Below are 23,394 nucleotides of genomic sequence, written 5' to 3'. Positions count from 1 at the left end.
ATTAATTGCATGTAGCAGATCAACAAGGATGAGGATTAGGCCTCTTAAAATACTAATCAAATACAACTAGACAGGTACTTTCAAGCCCAGAAACTAATGCTTGGTGAAAAAAAATCCACATAAAATACTTAAAGCATATGCCTTACAATGAAAGGCATTAGGCAGCTCTTGTTTCTTTGTTTGAACAATTCCTTTCAATGAAACCCCTGAGATTCAGTTCTAAACTTTCTCTTCAGGTGAACACTTTTTAAACTTTTCCCAGGCAACAGAGAGTTAAGCCCAAAACAGAGATCAGCTAAGCTTTCTTTTTTTCCACTGTAATTTCTCAATTTTACTCATTTTCTTTTATCTTCTCCTTTCTCCCCTTCCTTCAATCCTTCACACTTCTGTTTCCTTCCCTTTATTACCAGTAACTGCAAGCTATGCACATGCACAGGATACCTGCAAATATACAGAGAACATGCCTAACATGTATTTTTTTTTACAACCTTTTTGCTATTTATACGCATAACCAACTAAAACACTACACAATCTAAACTACATAATAGGAAAAGTAATCCTTCAAATGTCCAAGGATGAAAAACAAATGTATAGCTCCTGTCTAAAGGTGCAGTGTTTACTTTATCCAGCATCCAAAATAACATTTACCAAAAATTTTGCTTCCACTGATAATGTCTTGCATCCTGCTAGTGGTTAGACATTTTCTCTCTAAAGATTTGCATAAGAAATAAACATGAGAATTCTAAAACAACCCGTCAGCAAAGATTTTTTTAGTTTCTTTTGAAAAGGGTAAAGTACATTCCAATACATTAGCCATGGAGGCATCCAAAGCATTAATTTTTCTCCCCCTTAACTTTCAGAAAGCAACCACTGGTTTCAGATGTGCCCTGAGTAATAACATCATTTAAATGGCAGTATTGAGTCATAGTTCTATCATCTATACTTATTATATATTAAGCATAGGCTAAAATGGTTAAAATTTCCAATTTGCAGTGTAGAAAGAAAACAATGATGTAAAATAATTTTTAGAAAGCTTTTGAAGATGTTATTGTAAGGTCAAAAAGAACAGAAAAGGGATTACAGTTGCCAGGACAGTGCTTAGATAACCAAGTCTCTCTGTTTCTATGGATGCAATCTCATGTAAACATTGCTTAAAACAACTTTTTGCAACCAAATGTTGGTCCAGTGTTGGCACAATATGTCTACTCAGGTAAGTGAAAAAGAAAAACAAGAATCTAGAAAAAATACCCATCTGCAGTTAGTACTGACTTTGTGGGGGACATCCACTAGCACAGATCTAAGGATCTGTGATAAAGCACGGATCCTCTTACCATCCAAGATGCCTAACCCTGTTTTGTATCATCCCAATTTTGTACTTTTAAAACAATGTCCATGCAGAGGCAGACTGGGTCATAGAAGGTCACTACTGATCATTCTGCATCAGATTTGACTCCTTCCATCCCTTACAGTCTATCAACACTACTCCAACTCTACTCCAGGCCTTAGAGCCTCTTGGCAGGCTGACTTTGGCTGGATGCCAAGTGCCCTCCGAGCTTCTCTATCACTCCCCTCCTCAGTGAGATGGGGAGGAGGGCTGGGCCAGCAAAAAAGATTACATGTGTGAGAGTAAAGGAAAACAAAAGATTTCTGGTCTATGTCACATCAGCAGGTGATGTCCAGTCACTTCCCAGGAAGCAGGGCTTCAGTATGTGTAGCAGTAGCTTCAAAAGACAAACAACTTAACCAGGAATGCCTCCCCTACCTCCTCCTTTCTTTTAGGTTTTATATCTCAGCAGACATGATATATTATGGAATATCCCTTGGGTCAGCTTGGGTCCTCTGTCCTGGCTGTGTCCCCTCCCACGATTTTTCCCACCCCTAACCAGAAAACTCCAGCCACTATTGAAAAAAAAAGTCATAATAAAATTATGCACTGCAGCTGCACAGTGACCTGAATGAAAAGGAAGGCCATGGATACCTTGATCAAAATATGACCCAAAAGGCTAGGGCAGCTGTACTTTGTGGTCAGATGCCCTCTGCATTTGTCTCAGATCATTAGTCATAATAACCCAGGTTATTATACTATGATTAACCTTGGCAAGTTTTAGAAGAAGTGACATGTCTTAAATAAATGGAACGCTGTCAGGGAAGCACAGTGGTACCGTGACTCAGGAAGACACAGTATACCTCCCCTTTCATGACTCAATGCTTCAGTGTGAGCATACTGAGCTAGGACTTCCAGCTGGGCTGATTTTTCTACTGAGCAGGGACTAATGATTTTGCATTGGTCAGCATAAGTTGTAGCTGCCTCACCATACTCTAAATTACGCTTGGCAGGCTAGTGAAGTTGCTTAAGCAGTGGAGGCTGACTGAAATGTGGCACAGGCTTATATTTGACGATGCTCCAATATGCAAGGGTTTCTTTTAGCAAGAGATTCCTCTCAGAAAATATTTTGTGTGTGTGTGTGTATACCCTGCAACAAAATAGTAGCTAAAAATAATGAAGAGAGAGCTATCTTGTTTATATTTGCATCAGGTAACTCCAAAAAATGGCCTGATGGCAAGATGAAAGTAGCACTGATCCATAACTGACTTAAACAGTGATGTGAGAGCTTTCAAAGAAGTATGACACAGCTGACATCCTGCTGACATCATCTTGGCAGGGTATGGTTGCCAACAAGCTCTCCTACATTCTTTGGAAAATCACTGTCACTTGCTTAACCCATGTTTGTCAAATTATATGGACTGCCTCAGATTTTATACTGAAGTCTGATTTTCTTAAATTGAGTTGCAGTACAGTATCATAAAATAGCTTGAATTCCAGTTTTATTAGAAAAAAATCCTGGAAATGTATTTGTTACACATTGGAAATTTCTAATGAGACAGTTTAAGATTTTAAAGTGGTATTTCCATATGTATGTGCTCTTTCTAGAAATAATTTCCCTCTCACTTCCAATCAAATAATGTAGGCAGCTATGACAAATGGGTCCAAAAAGCAAGCAATTGGATCCTAAATGCTGACTGCATTGAAATTAAGAGACACATCCTGATTACAGAAGTTCAAAAAAAACCCTGTGACTCTGCTGGAGCAACATTTTATGAAGAAAAAAACCTTTTCTAATATTAGTGTGCTCCAGTCCCCTAGAACAATCTCTTATGTGTAAAGCAACTCTGAAATTTAAGATGACAGACAGAACAGTTGCAAATATTACACTTCTTTCTGCACTATATGTATCCGAAGCTATTTAATGTCAGTTCATGTTGCTTCTAGTCCCACAGTAAATTTGTAAAAATAAGTAGGTTTTCTACCAGTCAGACAAGACACTTAAGAAAGCTAAGAAAATGTCATGTACAACAAATTAAAAATGTAACAAAATGCATTAGCATTTATAAAGATTTCTCAGGGTTTTTTCAACTTATTGTTTCACTTAAACAATATAGTGTTCACTGAACTTCTACCAGAAGCTTGTGTTGGTGCTATTACTGATAAGCAAGGAACACCAACATAAATAAACGTTCTTGCTGATAAGTGAACTGCAGGAAACCCTTCCTGATATTAGCAAGGCTGTTTTTTTAAAACCTTGTCTTAATTCTCATCACCAAACAATGAAGTCACAGAATCTCCATCTCTGGATGTTATCAGAGGCTTTTGCAGTGTTCAGAGTTGTGTATGTTTGGGGTTTTCATAGTGCTTTTTTTCCCCCATGCTTTGCAAACAGACACATCTCTCAGTACAGTGTGTTCAGGACACAGCACAGGGCGGAAACTCACAGTGTTGCTGCTCTGGAGGAAGTACAAGTTTGTTCCCTCGCAGCCAGTCTGAAAAACCTAAATTTATCAGCCCGCAGAGTGCAGAGGCTGCACCCTATTTGTTGCAGGTGGAGTGCTCCTTCTCCACCAGCTGTTTGCTAAGGATGTTTTCCAGTGTTGAGCTTTGTCAGCCACGTTGGCCATGCTGCAGGGAGCAGACTTGGAAATAAGCTGCTTCTTGCAGCTGCCCATGCTTCATGAGGGAGCAGAGATGTGAAACACCTCCTTAGCAAGCACTGAGCCTCTCCCCCCAGAACATATCTAGTTGGAACTACAAGTTCATCTTACACTTCTGTGCACCTTCGCAACAAATCTTATTCTCTGCATGATGTACAAGCTCGTCACAAACACATGGCTATGATGTTCTACCAGCTGTTTCCCATCTTATCCATCTTGATTTGTGGTAAAAACCACACAAATTTTGGTGTCTAAATGTAGAATATTCCTGGTTCAATTTGCTCTATTTACTCAAGAGACAGGGTGCAAGAACTCAAATCAGGGGAAAAAAAATTCACCCTATAATTTCAGCAAAAAAGTTGATTAAGGTTGTATATATCTATGGAATTATTTTAAAAAAGAAAATAAAAAGGCGAGGGCTCTTCCTGTAGCTTCATCTAAAGGACTTCAACATGATGTTACTTTTGCTTTTGTTTAATCACTATTCCTCAAAAGGAAATAGGAGATTTTCTCTGGAACACTGATCATCTGCTCACAGGTCAAGTAAAACAAATCTCAGAGGAATCATAAAAGATGCCCCTAAGAATCCACTGCAGCTGTGAAACAAGTCACACCCTTGTACAAGCACATTTTGAAATCTCTATAATGAAATACTACTGCCCCAAGCAGAACACTGCTAGACTGACCCTTTTGATTGAGTGCTGCACTTGGCCTCTGTCACCTCATCAGGATAACAGGAAAATGAACAACACCAGAAATGTCTTACTGCCGATACAACTGCTGAAGATGTTGTCTGGTATGAACAAAAATGAAAGCTCTGTTTGATAAATTTAAATCAGTTTATGTCTCATATAGATTAACTCAGAAACAGGCCCATACGTTTTATTCATATATAATTCTACATTGTAAAATTAATTCTTGTACTTACATTTTAGATATAAGTTTCAAATGAAAAAAAAATTAATAATGGTTTTCCCAGATTTTATAGAGTGATAATGTTTAGAAGTTGACTCTTTGGCTTTATTTAGGTTTCTTTTTATTTCTTTTGTCTATGCAGCAAAGTAAGAGGAAAGAGAGTGAGAGAAAAAGAAGAAGGAGGGGAAAAAGGTAATGAAAATACAGTTGGACCATTTTGATTAAACAATGTAAGCTCAGAAAGCAGCAGAATTACAACTGCCAGAAATTCAGTCAAGGCTTGCTCATGCTTGTTTACATTTGGACAGATTCTCCCAACAATTTTTTGAAAGACAATTCTACACTGGGGGAATAGCTGCCAGACAACTGACCCTATCACCTTAACCAACATGTCAAAATTCAATACGAGTAGCATCATATTCATTAATGGACATACCCACATAGTAACTACAGACAGCAGAAAACAGTGTGCAAAATCCAGTCCACCACAAACAAAGAATGAAGAAGTGCCAAGATGCTATTTTGAAACAGCAAAGAACAGGATCTTCAGAAGATTCAGTCTGAGTCAGTGCGTGCAACAACAGTCTTGTTAATAAAACAGACCTATTGCATAAGAAAGAAAAAAAAACAATTTCCTTGTTTTTCTCTATGGCTGCTGTTATTGTAGAGCTAAACAGTTGGGAAAAGGGGAAAAATGAAATGCCTAAACAATTCTTTTCTATAATGATAACCCAAAACTTCATCTGCTCTTGTTTTAGAATATGACTTACTGTATTTCAGTAAATATGACTCTCTTAAAAGTTTTCTGAATAATTTTATACTTATTTTTTCTTTTTTTTCTTCCCTAATTTTTTTTCCACTGTGAAAGTAAAGACTAAGGAAGTGCCAAAGGAAGAGCAGCAAGGACCCAGAATAAGCACTGCATTAATACAGTTGAGACTTCTAAGGCACTGGAAACTCTGGAGACCCCAGGCAGATCATTCCAGAACACCCAGAAGACTTGCAGCCTTCCACATTGGACCAGGCAACTAAGCTGAAAGAAACCTCCTTGAAATCTCCTAGAGCAGGGATCTTGCTAACACTGTAATTTTTAAATTACATAAGGAGTTATGTGTCTGATTTAATTACTTTGCTCCTATTTAAATCTAAGGCTTCCTTCTCATGCGTATCAGCCACTATCAACAGCTTTGAAACTACAATCTATTGTTACAGCTATTTTTTGACTTTTTTTTTACTATTTAGTATTTGTTGCAGTTTCTCACATGCAAGAAAATGTTTCCTTGGTGCTATCTTAAGGTTGACACTCCTAATGAGCTTACTTTATCCTTTCTTTAAGCCAAGGATTTAATATAAATCTGGGTGAAAAAGGAAATGTTTCCACATGAAAACTGTCAAACATAAAAGAGGTTCAGGTTCACAAGAATAACAAAATGTCATGCAACAGATTTTTGTGGATGTACTGGTTTTCTAAAAGCCCTACCAACAAATTAAATATAATAATAATAAGTACAAATCAATCTGCTAAAGCTGCATTCCTTCAACTCAGATGTACCTTAGCACAGTTCAGTGAGATATACTTTCATTTACTTGTGCCTTTACATCACATAGACAAGAGTTTGTCTTCCAAAGTACAGCTCATTGCACTAAATACAGTCAATGTCCATGTACTTCACATAATTAAAATCTGAGCACAAATCTGACCTATTGCAGAATAATCCCGTGGTGAAATTAAAAACAAAGCAAAACAAAACACAAAGTACTATTTTTTCTCCTCTTTTTCAGGAAGATCAAATACAAGAGGGCAGATACACGGACTCAGTTTGTCAGTGACAATGGATTAGTCAGAACCAGCTGCTGGTGTTATCTCACTATTGCTTATTTTAGCATTTCCTGCTTTATTCTGGTGTATCAAATGAAGGCATTTCTAAACTATCGGAAAACAGATAAGTGAGAAAAAGCTGGTTTAGTAGCAGTAGGCTGTATTCTGCTAATTAAAGATCACAAAGGAGGAAAGCCTATACCGCTAATTTCTTGTACAACTCAAAAGGAAATATAAAGCTTTCAAAAGCTGTCAGTAACAGGGATGTAAGCCTTCATCCTGTAGATGTTCTCTGTTATTCCTGCCATAGTACTGCACAGGCTCTGGAGAAGTTCCTGGAGTTTTGTTTGGGCCCAAAAAATTCCCTCATGTGAACCTGTTTGAAGGATCAGGCAGCATGGTCACTAGTGGGTGCAGCTTTCACCTAACAACCTATCTCTTCAACCCTTTACCATGATACCAAGATTTGTCAGAATTTGACCATCCCATAGCTATTGGGAATTTTACAATAAATATTTTTCTGTACTCACTTTTCAAAATTCCATCAGTTCGAGAAGGCAGAATTACTCTTTCTTTACTTCAATGCTTTAAAAGCGCAGCACAATGATTAGGTCTGATTCTGATGTGCTAACATTTGCTTAACATTACCAATAAATATATGCAAAGATATAAAGGGTGCTCAAACACCTGCCCCGTCCCAAACTATTTTCCTCCACTGAAAACATATATTGGTAACGAGGGATAAATGAAAGGTACTTAAAGCTAGCACATTTAGAAGTGAGGCAATAGGCAGCACATCAGGCAGCTTCACCAGTAGTAACAGAAGAATTTAGAAAATGAAGCACAAGTACGTAATATAGAATCATCAAACTTTGTACACTCAGCTTATGCTGGTGGGGGAAGTTGAGTATATTCCCTATATATGTGTGTGTATGTGTGTATATATATCTATATGGATGCCTATATTGTGATGCTGGCTCACCATAACTCAAGTAGCTCTGGTTCCTCAGAAGCATTTCTCCTACAGTAGCACAGAGCTGAGCATGGGCTAATTTACTCTGCAGAGAAGGGTAAACCAGTGAATGGTGAGAAACCACAGTGAAAAGTGCAGGCTTTCTCCCCCGCAACTTCAGCTGAGTGCAGCATTCGGTCTCACATCCAGATAATCAACCATCATTCTGTGCTGAGCTCTAGCAACAGCAGTTTGCAAAAGCTTTGAAATCCCAGATGATATGCTAGTGTACTGAGAGAAAAACTGGGATAACAGGAAGCAGAAGGTGGAAAGTCAGTACCAAGTGGGGAGACACTTCCAAATCCATACATAAGATAAAGCCAGGGTCAGGCATTATAGGATGGGAATTCCACAAAGATCTGTCATACAATCCTCTACCTCTTGGCATGTCTGACAGATAAATTAAAATACATGAATGCTGCTTCTGGCTATTCTTAGTTATTTTCTTACCTATTTCTGCCTGTAAAAGTCTGGTGATTCAAGAATGTTGTTCTGAGACTCACGACTAAATTCAGCACTTTTGAAGTAATATGGAAAAGGGGACATGAGACTTCATCCAAATATTTGGACAGAAATCAGCTCACTGATTTTTTTCTTCTTTTAAATATTTTTTTCTTCTCTTAAAATGTTCCTGTTACTGGTCCTTGGGTTAAAGAAAGCAGATCTCCATTTTAGGGCAGAGCTAGTAAGCCAGGGATCTGTGCCCAGAACATGTGCCAGCAGTGAGAGAGTCATACAAGTGGGTGAGACCCAAGGCAGCGCCCAGTATACTTCTCTGATTGGGTTAAGGGTCAGTGCACCAGACTGACAGACTTACGATTAGAGAGAAACCGTGGCTCAAGGTGTTCCTGACCCATCACAGTGTGCCTGATACTGAAACGCATAATCTGCGGACTTTCTTACCCAGATCCTATTGGCCATAGCTCCTAGACATTACTTTGTGCCCTGAGCCATCCCCACATGTAAGAGCTTGATTCAGAGAAACTGCAGTGTAAGCAACAAGAAGAGCTGTAACGCCTAGTCGCAGCAAAAAGTTTGTAATTTCCAGCTTTCTTTAGCCTTCTGTTTTCCCACCCCATGAATGTGGTTGCAGAGTCACAGATTCAATGACTTTCCTGCAAAAAACACTGCCTTGGGCTAGTCTGTAGAGGAGATAGAAATATTTGCTTTTTTCTAGAAAGGAATTTCACTGGACAATCTTTTACATTACTTTTACAGATGATATGATACAAAGAAGACATGAGAACATTTAGCTTACCTTTTTTGTGCTGTCACTGAAACCAAACACCTGTCTATTTCCGTGATTTTAAAGTATTGTATAAGTATTTTATTTATAAGTATAAAATATTGAATTAGCACGTGTGCTTAGTCTGTACTCTATTTGCCACAGGGGATTTTAAAGAGGAAAATGAATCTATAAGGGGCGTTCTCTTGAGAAGGGAGATCATTCTTCCCTTATGCAAATAAATAATCCTGCTATAAGAGAGACACTTATAGAACCTGGAAAAACTGACGGAGGGAAAAGAGTGAGTAACAGAACCAATCAGGTTGAACAAGATCTCTGTGATCAAGTCCAACCTATAACCAAACACAACTTGTCTACTAGAACATGGCACTAGTTCCCTCTCCCACTCTTTCCTTAAACACACCCAGGGACTCCACCAACTCCCCTGGCAGCCCATTTTAATATCTAATCACCCTTCCTGTGAAACCCCACCCCGGTGCAGCTTGAGACTGTGTCCTCTCCTTTTGTCACTAGTTTCACTAGTTGCCTGGGAGGTCTACCCCCACCTGTCTATAACCTCTTTTCAGGTAGTTGTAGAGAGTGATGAAGTCTCCCCTGAGCCTCCTCCTCTCCAGCAAAACAACCCCAGCTCCCTCAGCTGTTCCTCATTGTGATCCAGACACTTCCCTGGACACACTCAATGCCCTTCCTGAATTGAGGGGCATAGAACTGGACATGGTGTGGCCTCACCAGTGCTGACTACAGGGAGACAATCACTTCCCTGCTCCCGCTGATCACACTATTTTTGATATAGACCAGAATGCCCTTGGCATCCTGGGCACCATTCTTGCCACCAGGGCACATGCTCTGGCTCATGTTCAGCTGCTGTCAACTAGCAGTCCCAGGTCTTTTCCCCTAGGTCACTTTCCAGCCACTCTTCCCTGAGACTGTAGCCCTGCAGGGGGTTGTTAAGGCCAAAGTGTAGGACCTGGCACTTGGTCTTGTTGAACCTCATCCCACTGGATTTGGCCCATTTAACCAGCCTCTCCAGGTTCCTATTCAGGGCTTTCCTACTCTCCAGCAGATCAACACTCCCACCCAACCTGATGTTATTCATGAATTTGCTTCTGGTAGACTCAATCCCCTCATTCAGATCATCAACAAAGATATTAAACAGGACTGAGACCAACACTGATCCCCAACAAAATCCTCTAGGAACAAAAAACTCCCCTCTTTCCAGGAACTAGAGGAAATTATAGAGTTTTCTACAACAAAAAAAAAGGTAGGCTAAAGCATGACTAAAGTCATGCCTGAAAAACAGCTTTACCAGCTCTTGCGTGCATACAGTGGGCAGAGAGATACTTGTTTATAAACTTTTGAATTTTTATTCTGTTAAGTTTAATCACTTCCAGTTTTCTCATTTTCAAAAAGGTTACTTGTTTTATCTTATATTCTAATTAAAAATGTCCTTTGACCTTCTTAGGGGAGTTCATTTTCAAGAAGATGTAATCAGACTCAAAGCTTAAAGCTGTAATGAGTAGTTTTTAGTTTATAAAAAACATGCTATTGTAGGTATTTAGGAGTAGGTATTTAGTACTGTAGGTATGTAGGAGATTTAAATCACCTAAGTGAGTTAAAAGTTCAAGCTCCTCTGATCTGTGATTCTGGACAATTTTAGAGTAGTACATTTTTTTTATAACATGTCTTACAGTTCTGGAAAATCTCGTAGGTACAAATCCAGTGAAAGTAGCATAATTAACCTTTAAACTCATGTTTGTGAACAAAAACTGATATACTTATCATTAAATAAATTCTGGACTCTGATCTCAGAAACAGATGAGTTAAAGCAAAACCCTGCAAATGGGTGTGGTTCCACCAGCTTCAAACCGTATTGAAATGTTCAGGGTTACAGGAGAAATTAGACAGCTACTTTACAGTCAAGGATTTCTATTTTAGATCTTTTTCTTGTTTCTTTGTTCTGTAAGTGTAAGAGAATTACAAGTGACCAGGATGAAAGTGCTGAGAGCTAGATTTTATGTAATTCTTCACATTCTTCTCTTTATTCACCTCTCCTTTGCACTATACATCTCTTTGGCAATATCTAGAGTTTCAATTTGCCACATGTTTTCCACCATACCAGGTGAACTTTGTACTTTAAGAGATCTGCTAGAAAAAATATCCTGCTGTTTAACTATATTGTTAAAATTAAACTCTTATTCAGAACCTTAATGAGGCTGTGGCAGTCTAGCTGTATATACCAAGCCAACAGCAAATGCTGAACTGTCTAAAGTTTGGGAACCACAGTGATATTTGGAATTTGATATTAAGGTGAACTCCTGTCTTCTTGTGAACTCGCCTGTTCATAACTTTTTCTTTATTTAATAAGAAAAATTCCTCTCAAAAGGAGAAGGAGGTAGTTAAAGTGTTCAAGGGTATTGAAAATTTCTGTAAAGAAACACAAGTTATGATTTGGTTTATAATCCTGAAAGAGATAATCACAGAATCATAGAATTGTTTAGGTTGGAAAAGGCCTGTCCTACCATTAACTCGGTACTATCAAGCCCACCACTTAAGCATGTCCCCAAGTGACACATCCACATACCTTTTAAATACTTCCAGGGATGGCCATTTCACCACTGTCCTGGGCAGCCAGCTCCAATGCTTTATAACCCTTTCCACAAGCAAATTTTTTCCAACATCCAATCTAAACCTCTCCTAGCACAACTTACAGCTATTTCCTCTTGTCCTGTCGCTTGTTACCCACCCCCATCTGGCTACAACCTCCTTTCTGGTTGGTATAGACTGAGAGGGTTCCCCCCTCAGTCTCCTTCAGGCTGAACAACCCCAGTTCATTCAGCTGCCTCTTGTAAGACTTGTGTTCCAGACCCTTAACCAGTTTCATTGCCCTTCTCTGGACAAAACCATAACAAATGGAAGAGAAAGGTCATCCTGAGGTCTCTACTTGTCTCACAACACAAAGTCACAGCGACATTCACTGTAATAGGAAATGACAAGAGGAAATACTTCATTAAAACAGTGCGTACTAAACAGTAGACTTTATGTCCTTTGAAGATAATTTAAACAGAGATTACAGCAAATTCAAACGGGTTGTAAATTGTCTGTATGACATAAAATCTCAGAAATATAGAAGGATAATACAATTTTTTAGAGTGATTTTAAACCATTTAGTTCAAACTTAAATTTCAGTTACTAGACAGCTGAAAGGAATTGACACCTCCCCCTTTTCACTAAAACCCACTAATGCTTCAGTCATCATTGCAGTTCTTAAGCAAGGAAGCATTTTAGAGTATAGTTACTAGAGACTAGAGTAGACAATATACCTGAAATTGACAGACACATTAGAGTTTTCATTTACAAAGATTGACTAACTATCATCTAAGACTTTTATCATAACACAAAAAGCAAAAAACAGGATAGATGGCAAGTGCCTATAAGCTCCTTCTACAAGTCAGTTACACTCAGAGAAAACTCCTGCTTTGAAGTTTCATGATGTGATTGAGCCAATGGTTATTACACACGAACCAGAAATAACTCACTATACTTTTATAAAACAGGACATGAGAACTAATACATATTTTTAAGAGTGGATCAAATCTTATTACTTTCCTAAGTAAAGGTATTGTATCAGATATTTATAGAACCTCCACATTTGCCTTCACAGATACCCAGACCGCTCTTCCTCCACTCAAACCCATCCCATGCAAATGCCCATCCCATAACTTCTTTCATTCAATGCCTTTAATCAGCATCTTTTTTTGATCTTATTCAAAGAGACTCACTTTTGCAGCTGAGCAAGGGGGAATTAGAAAAAGGGGGAGTGAAAGAGCCTCTATCTGGAATCTTTATCTGGAATTTAGCTCTTTAAAATCTAAAAAAAAACCAACCAACCAACCAAACAAACAAACAAACCAAACAAAAAAAACCCAGCTACTTGGTTGCATTTATACACAAAATTTACCAGAATAAAACATACTGCTCATTATGAAAATAATCAACAGTATACTACTGTTTTATATTGTAGCATAGGAGTCCCACTAAAAAACAGATGAGTCTTTGTATAGAATTTATCATATTTGGAGGAAGACTGTCATAATACTTCCTTTAAAGCATAAAATTCAACATAGCTCAAATAATTTTTTGTTCAGGATAAGTACAAAATGGTCTTGTGTCAGCATAGTCATACTGTTGGCTACTAACTGTGCCCATGGCATTCTGCTTAAGAACAAAATAGTTTGTCAGACACCACAGTAATGAAAAAATGAGTTGCCTGAAGGAGTGATCACTTAGGAGAGAGTTAAGATAACAGGCTTCAATGCTTTCATTACTTTAACCAGTCTTCCAGCTCTCACATGAAATGAGTCCTTACCAGCACACCATTGTTCTCAAACTATTTCTGAGGCTGATTTTGAAGTCAGTATGTAATGACCTTGAATTTGCAAATCTCGTCACTTTTTCCACTACTACATCCTGGTTTGGAAAAAACAAACCAGGTGATACAGTTCAATCTGTCCTCTTTTCTACATTCTGGCTTTGAAAATCCTTTTGTATAATCAGGAGTAACACTTAAAGTGCTTTTCAAATCAGGAATTAGCATTAATGCTATATATGAAAATTCTTGCAAATATCTCTTACAGTGTTCACACTGACAGAGCTGGAATAAGCTGCATACTCACTAAGTTTGGGATGATCTCTGGCATTTGCCCACTGTGATAGAATGCTGTAAAAAATTTATATTTAATTTGAGCAATGAGTTGGACTGAGTAATTTTCATCTACTTAATAATTTTATCAGAATTTAGGGATTTTTCCTGGTTTTTGAAAGAATAAGACATGGACATCAAGAATGAAACAGCTGGAAAACTGTGGTTCACTGCATAATGTACCATGAACCCACAGTTTGACTGCAATTGAAGAACTTGATTATGTTACACACATTTCTTTGTTTACCATGCACAAAGAAGCATCTTACCACGACGAAAAAGACAACATTCTTTTTCACCATTTTCTGTGAAGAAACATCAATATGTGTGGGATGGTATAGAGGTATGGAGCGCTCCCTGATATAACATAAACATCAGCAATGGTCTGCTGCTGTGGACCTCAGATACATTTCTGAGTTGAGATATGGTATCTACTAATGTGGGACTAAACTTCCAACATAACATGGCCAGACAGCTTGTGCTACCGAATTTAGATTTAAATCAGATATCCCTACCTAGCATGCACAGTACAGATATATATACACAAATGTATATACAAATACTATTTATAAGGAAACAAATATATATATATTTGTATATACTTAAACAGATATTAAATTCAAGTATCTACTTCTCACACTAATTCCATTTGTGTGACAAAACAAACTCACTGAATTTTGTTCTCTTACAATGGAACGATATGCACTGTATCTTCCTCTTTTATTAAAGACAGACAGATATTCTAGTTCGACTTTACTCTGAAAGCACTCCCATAAGGAGTTTCCATAAAAAGAATTTGTATGTTCTTCTCTTGTTTTGAAAAGAAACTGTGTTTACTCTTTCCTGCACATGAAACATGTAATTGCAACACAAGGTGAATAAGCATATTAGCCTTATATCCTAGAACAGCTACCATCATAGATTAGCTTTGCCACAAAAGGGGCCAGAGTAAAAGAGGCAGGGAAGAGTAAAAATACTTATCAGTGTATCTTCACTTAAATGTCTCTGGTTCTGTGAAGATGTATTGTTTTAATTAGGACAGTTTTCTGTGCTCATATATAGTTTTGAAAGGGCTATGATCATTGTTGACAACTCAGCAATGCTCAAGTTTGGAATCCTTTGAAACACAACACATCCAGTATTACAAGAGGAACACTTCAGGAACAGTATTTGACTTGATAATGTAATAATAGTGTTTAGCAGAAAATACATTTAATAACCTAAGAGATGGGGTGTTGAGTTTTTTTTAACAGAAATTCAGTGGAAGGAAACCATGCTCTTCTGCTCATCCTGCAGCAGTAGCCATTTTTGTCCTTTACCCTGGAACTGCACAGTCTCAGAAAAGAATAAATAATTTAGTCAGCATGCAGACATGCTTGAGCCAGCTCTGCCAATGCTCGTCCCAGAATGGAGCTATGGAGAAACTGGAGCAAAGCCCAATTGAGGGGAAAGTGCTGTATTGCATATGGGTGACGTACTTGCTTCATCTCCACCAAATGAGGAATCCCGCTGCTCCTTTCTGCATTTGGCTGTGGGCACACCCCCTTCTCTATGTGCAAATTAAATACAAATCAATATCGACAAGTACAATGCCTAGTTCATGCTTTATTAAACAAACACTTACAGATCACTGTAGACAAGGCCATAAATCTGTGCTGTGCTGTGATGGTAGATTCCTCTCAGGATAATTAGAAGAAGGATCACAACAAAAGCTGGAAGCCCCCAGCTCAAAAGGAAGTAAAGCAGATAGCGCCGCTCCGTGTGTTCATCATTCATCACAAGGACATACCAGAAATTAACAGCCTGAAGAATAATGCAGAATAACAATCAGGAGATTTGGTGGATGGTTAGCTATCTCAAAAAGCAAATTACTGTGAAGGTCATAATGTAGTATATTTCTGTCACAATGTATGTGTATGTATAAACACTTTTCACCATAAATATTTTGTCCTCACTTTCTTCTCTTAAGTCATCAAAAGAAACATTATAAAAGAAATACATTCTTTATATAACAATTAGTTTCGGAATTAGACTATCAGAGAGGAAGTGACACTGTTCAGCAGAAAACATTATTTCTGAAGTGCAAAAATAGCTTTGTGGTGCAAAAATCCCTTTCTACTTGGATATCCATACTTTCACATAAAAGACTGGCATATAATATTTCTAAAGTTGACCAGTATTTAATCCTTTTTATGCTATTGTTATGTTCTGTAGGAAATGCGTTAAACTCCTTTAATGGTTCTGGCTGTGGTCCCTGTTCTGGGTTCACCAGTAGAACAGACATGGAGTGAGTCCAGCAATGGGCCATGAAGATAATTAAGGGGAGGAGCACCTCTCCCATGAGGAGAGGCTGAGAGTGCCGTGACTGCTCAGCCTGGAAAAGAGGAGGTTAGGAGGATCTTATCCAGGTCTATATCTGATAGGAGACACTGATGAAGAGATAGACTCTCCTCAGTGATGCATAGTGGCAGGGCTAAATGCAATGGGCACAAATTAATGTACATGAAGCTCCATCTGAACAAAAGAAAGCTTACTGTGGGCTTGATCAAACATTGGGCCAAGCTGCCCAGAGAGGCTGTGGATTCTCTACCCTTAGATAATCAAAAACAAACTGACCATGGTCCTGGGCAACCTGAGCTACAGTGTTGCACTTGGCAGTCTCAAGATATCCCTGAAAGTTCAATGGTTCTGTGGTTCTATATAATATTTGTATGAGAGTTTGAGAAAAAACTGCACATAAGTGAATGTAAATTCACAAGCATCTTAAAAGTCTGTGTCTTCATATGATCAAGTCATTATCAAACAACATAACTAAGAGTTTAAAACCACACACAAATCAAAATGAAGTGGAATAACTGAAACTTCTTGAAAGAACTGGTACTATGAGTAAGGAAACACTTCAAGTAAAACAAAATACTTAAGAGTATTGCTTAGATCTTCGCATTTTCTTTTAAGATATTGACAGCAGAAACACTTTCATGTGTTCTGAGTTTTTTTTAAGGTACATGTACATACTACTTTCTAATAACCCCCTGAACTATCCAAAATAAAAATATGCTTTGAAAAATTTTTCTTCACTTTCTCCACTTCAATTATACCAGCTACACGCTATATAACAATTTCTGGCCTTTTACAGGAGTTGAAAAAGTGATTAATTTTGTCTTTTTCTGTCGAGAGGGTATCTAATCCGAGCTTGTGCCTCTAAGCATGTCTTCTCAGACAATGGAGACAGGACAGGTGCCTTCAGGCACTCATTGATCCTTACCCAAGCATACTCATCTCTCTCCATGGTCTACACTACAGTTTCATATGATAATGTTAATTTACATGCTTAATTTTCAGCCATTTATGGTTAGGATAGATAAAATCCATACACAGTGACAAGACCGTTGCAGTGGGATTATTTTGTTGATGAAATTTTGCAAATTCACCTCAGTCAAGGGCTTGTCTACACCTTTTGAACAAGACAGTACAAGTATTTAATTAGTTGTCTCTGGATTACTTATGTAAATCTCAATAGCGAACTATCATTACAGATTTCTTTCTGTGACTTATGTAGCATGAACATACAATACTTTCTGTCATGCATCATAAATCACATAGCATATGCCAATGACTTGTTTTAAAAAGAAATTAGTTTAGTAAGTGTTTTAAATGCTTTTTCAGAGAATAAAATTTCATAGCTATGTCCATTGTTTGTAATTCTATTAGTTATAAAATAATTAGTATGTCCTTCCTTATTTTCATTTGGTGATTGGTGCTATATGAACAAAGGAGAAGTTTGTTTTCCTTAAAAGAACACAGCAACACCCTACCATATAATTTTAACAATCCTGGAAATTTTGAAAGAACACAGAAAAACTATTCATTCCATTGCTGGACATGCATAGAAAGAAAATATGAAACAGACAAAAATGGCATTTGGAAAAAAAAATAAACAGTTTGTGGAAAGATTTGTTTGTTCTGATGACTTTTACATGGGATTGAAAACTTATTATAAAATCCTGCTTGTCTCCTTATGTCAAAAAACACTCTTCTTACATGTCTGTGTAGTCCTGGCTAGGCTGTGCCTGACTGCAAGTAGTTCCAGACAGCAAAATGCTTGAACTAATATATGCCATTATGCTCAAGGACTGTTGGTTCTACTGACAACCTGGTGAACACTGTTCTCAGTCATCTGACTGAAATTGCTTCTGACAAAATCATATCTCATGGCTTTGCTCTGTTTGTTTAGACACATTTACATATCTCACCTCATTTATCACAGCAGAAGACTTACTGCTGTAAAGATGTAAGCGAAGTTGGATTGTTCACAATTTCCTGCAGTGACATTTGTATTTTGACTAATTATATGTTCTTCAACCCTTTTTGAGACTCCAAAATTTATTCAATTAAATAACAGTGAAGCTAATTTTGGCAAATCCTTTCCTGTTGCCATGCTGCAACAATAACTAGTTCTACAGAAGAATAAAATGTACAGGCCATTTCCCACTTGCTCAGGTAGAAGAACAAATGGACAAGTTATGATTGTTCTGATGTAGAATGAAAAATAATTTAATCATATAATACTTTTAAGAGACAATGTGAAGTCCAGTGAAGCCTTTTCTCTTTTAGAATGAGGCAGTTAAAGGAAATTACCTTCCCAAACCAGTGATGCTTTTGTTTATTTTTTTATTTATTCATCCATTTATCTTTAGTGATAATCACAGATGTATAGAATGGTTTAGACTGGAAGGGAACTTAAAGACCATCTTGTTCCACACCTCCTGCCATGGGCAGGGACACCTTCCACTAGAACAGTGTCCTGGTTCCAGCCAGAACAGGGTTAATTTTTGCAGTAGCCAGGAGGGGACATGGCCAGGGCCCAGAAGTTCCTCTGTACCACCTCACATAATTGCTGGAGGCAGGGTGAAGGGAGTCTCTTTTGTGGAGGAGGAGTCCCTTCCAGGTTAGGGTAGTGTGGCAAAGGGAGTGGTTGGGTATTGTTGTTTTCAGATCTTTGATCTGGACCATGGACTTGAATCTGTGCATGTCCAACTCTACTGTCAAATCTGTGTTTTCCTCTAGAGTTCTGTTGCCTGGAAATGTTGCTTCAATATCTTTTGATCATTTAAAATTGTCTGGGGTTTCTGAACTGAAACTGGATGTTTCAGTTCCACATACCTACACTCTGCTTGTACTTGATTATCACATTCACCCATTTCTGTATGCAGTGATCAAGCCTGTCACCAATATATTTGTATGATATGAGTCAGAGATCAAGCAAATGCACTACTCCGTGCAGTCTCACAGAGGGCAGAGTGGCTGCACAAGCAATGCAGAATCTGTTCTTGTATTTTTGCTCTTTCCCAGATGGAAGTATTTAAGTCCTATTTAAGTATAAATAGGTGATTTATTCTGCCTTCCAAAACAAGTAATGTATATTAAGTATAGCATGCTGAGAAATACAAACATTAATTACCCAGCCTTTTAAATTTGCCATTCAGAAGGCAGTAGCATGTAGAGTTCCCAAATCCATGTGGTTTTCCCTTGATTCACTAATATAGTCATGGGGACCAATCTGAGCACAGAGATGTCCCCAGTACCCCTTTCATGCCCTGGCATCCTTACTCTGCAATGAGTCATATAAACTCAGGGCCTATTTCTAGTCAAGAGAACTGTAGCTGAGGCTGGGTTGATCTGTATTTCAGATGATTTCTTTCCTTTGGGGTCTTTCAAAGTTCAGGAATTATTCACAGTTGAAGACCTGCACCTACAAAAAGGGTAGTTCTCTTCATTCTGAGTTTTACTCCTGGCGGCTCTTATCAGATCATGAATCAGAGGTTGTGATGCATTCCCTCTTAAGCACCTTTGTCCTGTCAGATTTTCATATCTAACAGAAGCCAGAGGCTCCACTAAATGCAATGGGACATGCAATTTCTTAGGGTTTGGACAGAATCTACTTAAAAAAAATAACACTGGATTTCAATTAGAGACATAACAATGACCGTTACCAGACATACAAATTTTTGTCCTGATAAGTGATTTTTGCAGTTCAACACAACATGTTGGAAGGCATGTTGAAATACTATCAAAATCGAGGGGTCAAATCTTGAGATATGCCAGTAAAAAGGCAACTTAAAAGCATTACTTTGTCCAAAATAGCAAATGTTGAAAAGATCTGAAGATACTTAGGATTAAAGTGAATGAGCAACTGTGAAGAACACAAAAATAATTCCAAGTAGTTAACATAAGAGAACACCATTAGCCAAGTAGACAAATTTCTGTATTGATACCATCTACCTGTAGCTTGCTAAGGCCAACAACCCCAACTGAGCTGTTGGAGAGGCTGCTAGGGTTCTCAATGAACATGAGCCTCACATAATCCCAGAAAAATGCCACAAACCACATGAATGTTAGTGGTAGAGAAAGCCATATTTAGATACAGCCTAATTTGCAATTCCTGGTTTGCTCTGACCATTTTTATAGTAAGGTATAGTAAGGTATGGCGCTCCATAAATAAAGCTGTATGCTATAATAAATGTCCTGTGGACAAATCCTATTAAAAAACCAGACAAATAAATGGTATAACTTGTGTATTGGTGCTAAATATGTATTTCTAGACAAAGTCATGAAAATGTATTTTTCAAATACATTTTCCCCACAGCTTGTTATTTGGAGTAACTTAAACTGGATGCAATTTTCCATAAAAAATTTGATTGTTCATGGTGTTCCACCTTATTTCAACCATTTTTTTCCCACTATTTACTATTATATAATATATCAAAAGTGCAACTGAGCTGGTGAATGGTCTGGAGCACTAGTCTGGAGCCACTGGGCAGTGGCTGAGGGAGCTAAAGGTGTTCAACCTGGAGAAAAGGAGGGGACATAGTTTAGTTGTGGAAGTAGTGGGTTAACCATTTTTCCAACATAAATTATTCTATGATTCTATAAACATGAATAAATATACTCCTTATTTTAATGCAAATTTATGAAGGTACATTTTTCATGTTATACAAGTTCAGTGACTACAATACTACTGACTCAAAAAATTACAGTGTAGTTCATATTCACATTTCACCTGTAAGAAACTGCTTCAAAAGACCAAATGAGAATGCTTAGAAAAGCTATTAACACTAAGAAAAATAGTTCTTCAGAGTTCTGAGACAGCAACTTAAAGGATGAAGCAAGATAAGGACATTCTTACACAGTTGTAATGGATATGAGTGGAAAAAGTCTTTATAGTGTGAAGATATATATTCTTGGAGCTGTGACACTCTAGGTTTAATAAAAGCCACCTAATGTTTTGCCCTTCTAGTAGCACTGAATTTCACATATACATACATATCTGCACTACAGTATAATAAAAATACAGTCTAACTATCAGTTACTTTAACAGATGTTTTGAGGAAGTGGTGAAAAAGACTAAGAGACCAACCTGAATAAGCATCCAGCTGAACTGGCAGAGGTAAAGATAATGGGTAACAGATGCAAGGGCAGAGCAGCTTTCCTCTGAGATATGCTGGCTCATGTAAGCAGAGGCCAGAAATGAAATCTGCAGGGAAAAAAATGAATACATGCATATTGGAATTAAACAAAATTAATTTAATAATGACAAGGCAGGGGGGGGAATCTTCAGTTTGGAAGTAAGATACACTCAATTACTGTTTCAAGAAGTGCATGAAAAGTATCTTGGACATTTAGTATTCACCCAAAACAAGTGACACTGTCAACCACAAAGCCAGTTTTAACTGTAATGTGCAATCTTTTGTAATAAGGAATCTCTTACTTTAATAAGAAAAATATGTACCAGCTATTGGAATAAGTTCTTCTCTCCTGGAACTTTAAATTATATGCTCCTCATAATGCCAATTGTTCAGATCTCTTTTTACAGAGAACTTACTATTTTAAAATCCCTTTTCACCTTTGTGTACTGCTATTTACTTCTGTGCTGAGATGATAACATAATGTTTCTTCCTGGTACTTCTCAACGTGATCAGTCTTGCCCCAAAATGATCTAACTAAGGGATAACAAGTCACTTAAGTCATCCAAGTAGCAGGCTGACACTTCTGTTAATTTGATTGCGACACTTCTGTACCACATTGAAAATTAAGGTGATAGCATATCACTGACAGGGTTCTTCTTGAAAAAGTGAAGAAAAAAAAGTCAACGTAAAGCAATGCACTTTTGTTAAACAGCAAAAAGGTCTTTGACAGGGTCCACATCTAACAGTCATTTACTCAGTTAATCCGAGGGTACTGCAATTCTTTTAAAACTTCAAGTTAGTTACCTAGCAATTACTTTAATTACTACCAGGGTATTCAACCTAAGTCATCAACACCAAACTATAAACTATAAACATGAGATGATCTACAAATTTTTGTGTTCCTGTATGAAGTATTTTTGTAATGCTGTTTCCAAGCAGTAGGCTGTATCTGAACACCACTCCCCTGCTAGCTGACAGCTGTCTTCTAGTTTCCAGCCTGCACTTATTCATGGTTACCATTTATATCTGGTTTTATTTCTGTTGAAAGTCTTTCAGGTTACACAGGATTTCCTCCTCTCTGGGGTTTGTAGTATCATGAATTCACAGAGAGTAGTAGTACTCTCCCTGAGGCTCCATTTCTCAGGGTTAAATAAGCCACTGCACAACTCAAAACTTTGTAGAGATGCCTAAGCTGGTCTGTACAGCAAAAGCAGTTTAGTTTTATGCATACAGCATCTGTCTGGATCAATTTACCTTGTTTCTCACAGTAACCCCATATCTTTCTTGTAGGCTCCTTTCAGGTACTGGAAGGCCTCAGATGGGTCACCCCGAAGCCTTCTCTTTTCCAGATTGAACAAGCCCAATTCTCCTAGCTTTTCCTCATAGGACAGAAGCCCTATCCCTCCAATCGTCTTGGTAGCCCTCCTCAGGACTTACTCTAACAGGTCCACGTGCATTCTGTGTTGGGGACCCAAGACATGATTGCAGGTGGGATCTCAAAGAGTGGAGTGTAGGGGCCAAATCCCCTCCCTCAACCTGCTGGACATGCTGCTTTTAATGAAGCCTAGGATACAACTGGCTTTTTGGGCTGAAATATAGTAATACCTCAGTGATCATCTGGTGCACACAGCTTTTCTTCTTATTTCCAATCAACTACCTCTTGGCACAGAATTTTGCTGTTAGCCTACAATTTATGACTGTTTAGCTTGTTCTAGAAATATTCCTGTATTTCACACTTCAGTCTTCAAAGCCATTCACACCTTTCTAGACGTCATCCCACTACCACTCAGTGCTTCTCTACTTTCTACCATTGGTGCATTTTGCCTGGGCATGTTATTTTCTGTTTCCTAAACCAGTTCTTTAGGATCAGCGCAATACCTCTCTTCATTCATCATTCTCCCATACTTGCCTTTTCCCATTAGTCTGCCTCTTCTCAGATCTGAGTTTCTGGACTGATCCTCCTTTACTACTATTTTACTAATTATGTGACACAACATGTATTTTACTGTATTTATTTCATCAAAGAAAACTATCAAACTAGTCTAGTATGATCTAAGTAGGAACACACACAAGTCCTATTTTCTGCTCCATCTATCACTATTGACTTTTAACATATTTTTTTTCTAAACTCTTTGATGCTTCTGAGACTGTATTAACAGGTCTGCAGTTGCCAAGATTTTTTTTTCTATGTATAATTTTTAATATATTATTTTCCAGTCACATAGTGGCACTCAGAAGTGAAGGATTTGT

At 37.8% G+C, this 23,394-nt stretch overlaps 1 protein-coding gene across 7 annotated transcripts in view; it reads right to left on the bottom strand.

Moving 5' to 3' along the window:
• The window catches only part of ADGRV1 (adhesion G protein-coupled receptor V1), a 251,512-nt gene that overhangs the window by 56,788 nt on the left and 171,330 nt on the right, over positions 1-23,394 (bottom strand). For 6 of the 7 annotated variants that reach the window (XM_027877959.1, XM_027877992.1, XM_027877969.1 and 3 more), the window contains 2 exons: positions 21,096-21,212; positions 15,303-15,481 (listed from right to left, as the gene is read on the bottom strand). In XM_027877959.1, the coding sequence (XP_027733760.1) occupies positions 15,303-15,481; positions 21,096-21,212 (296 nt within the window). Of the gene's footprint in view, positions 1-15,302; positions 15,482-21,095; positions 21,213-23,394 lie in introns of those variants that run through there. The other variant, XR_003570537.1, reaches the window with a different exon arrangement.

This window comes from Empidonax traillii, unplaced genomic scaffold (assembly GCF_003031625.1).
Source record: "Empidonax traillii isolate 1590-97213 ecotype Southwest subspecies unplaced genomic scaffold, ASM303162v1 scaffold4:size3804566, whole genome shotgun sequence".
Taxonomy (NCBI): Eukaryota; Metazoa; Chordata; class Aves; order Passeriformes; family Tyrannidae; genus Empidonax; species Empidonax traillii.
The sequence above is the reverse complement of the archived record's forward strand: the minus strand, read 5'-3'. Positions and strand labels throughout refer to the sequence as shown.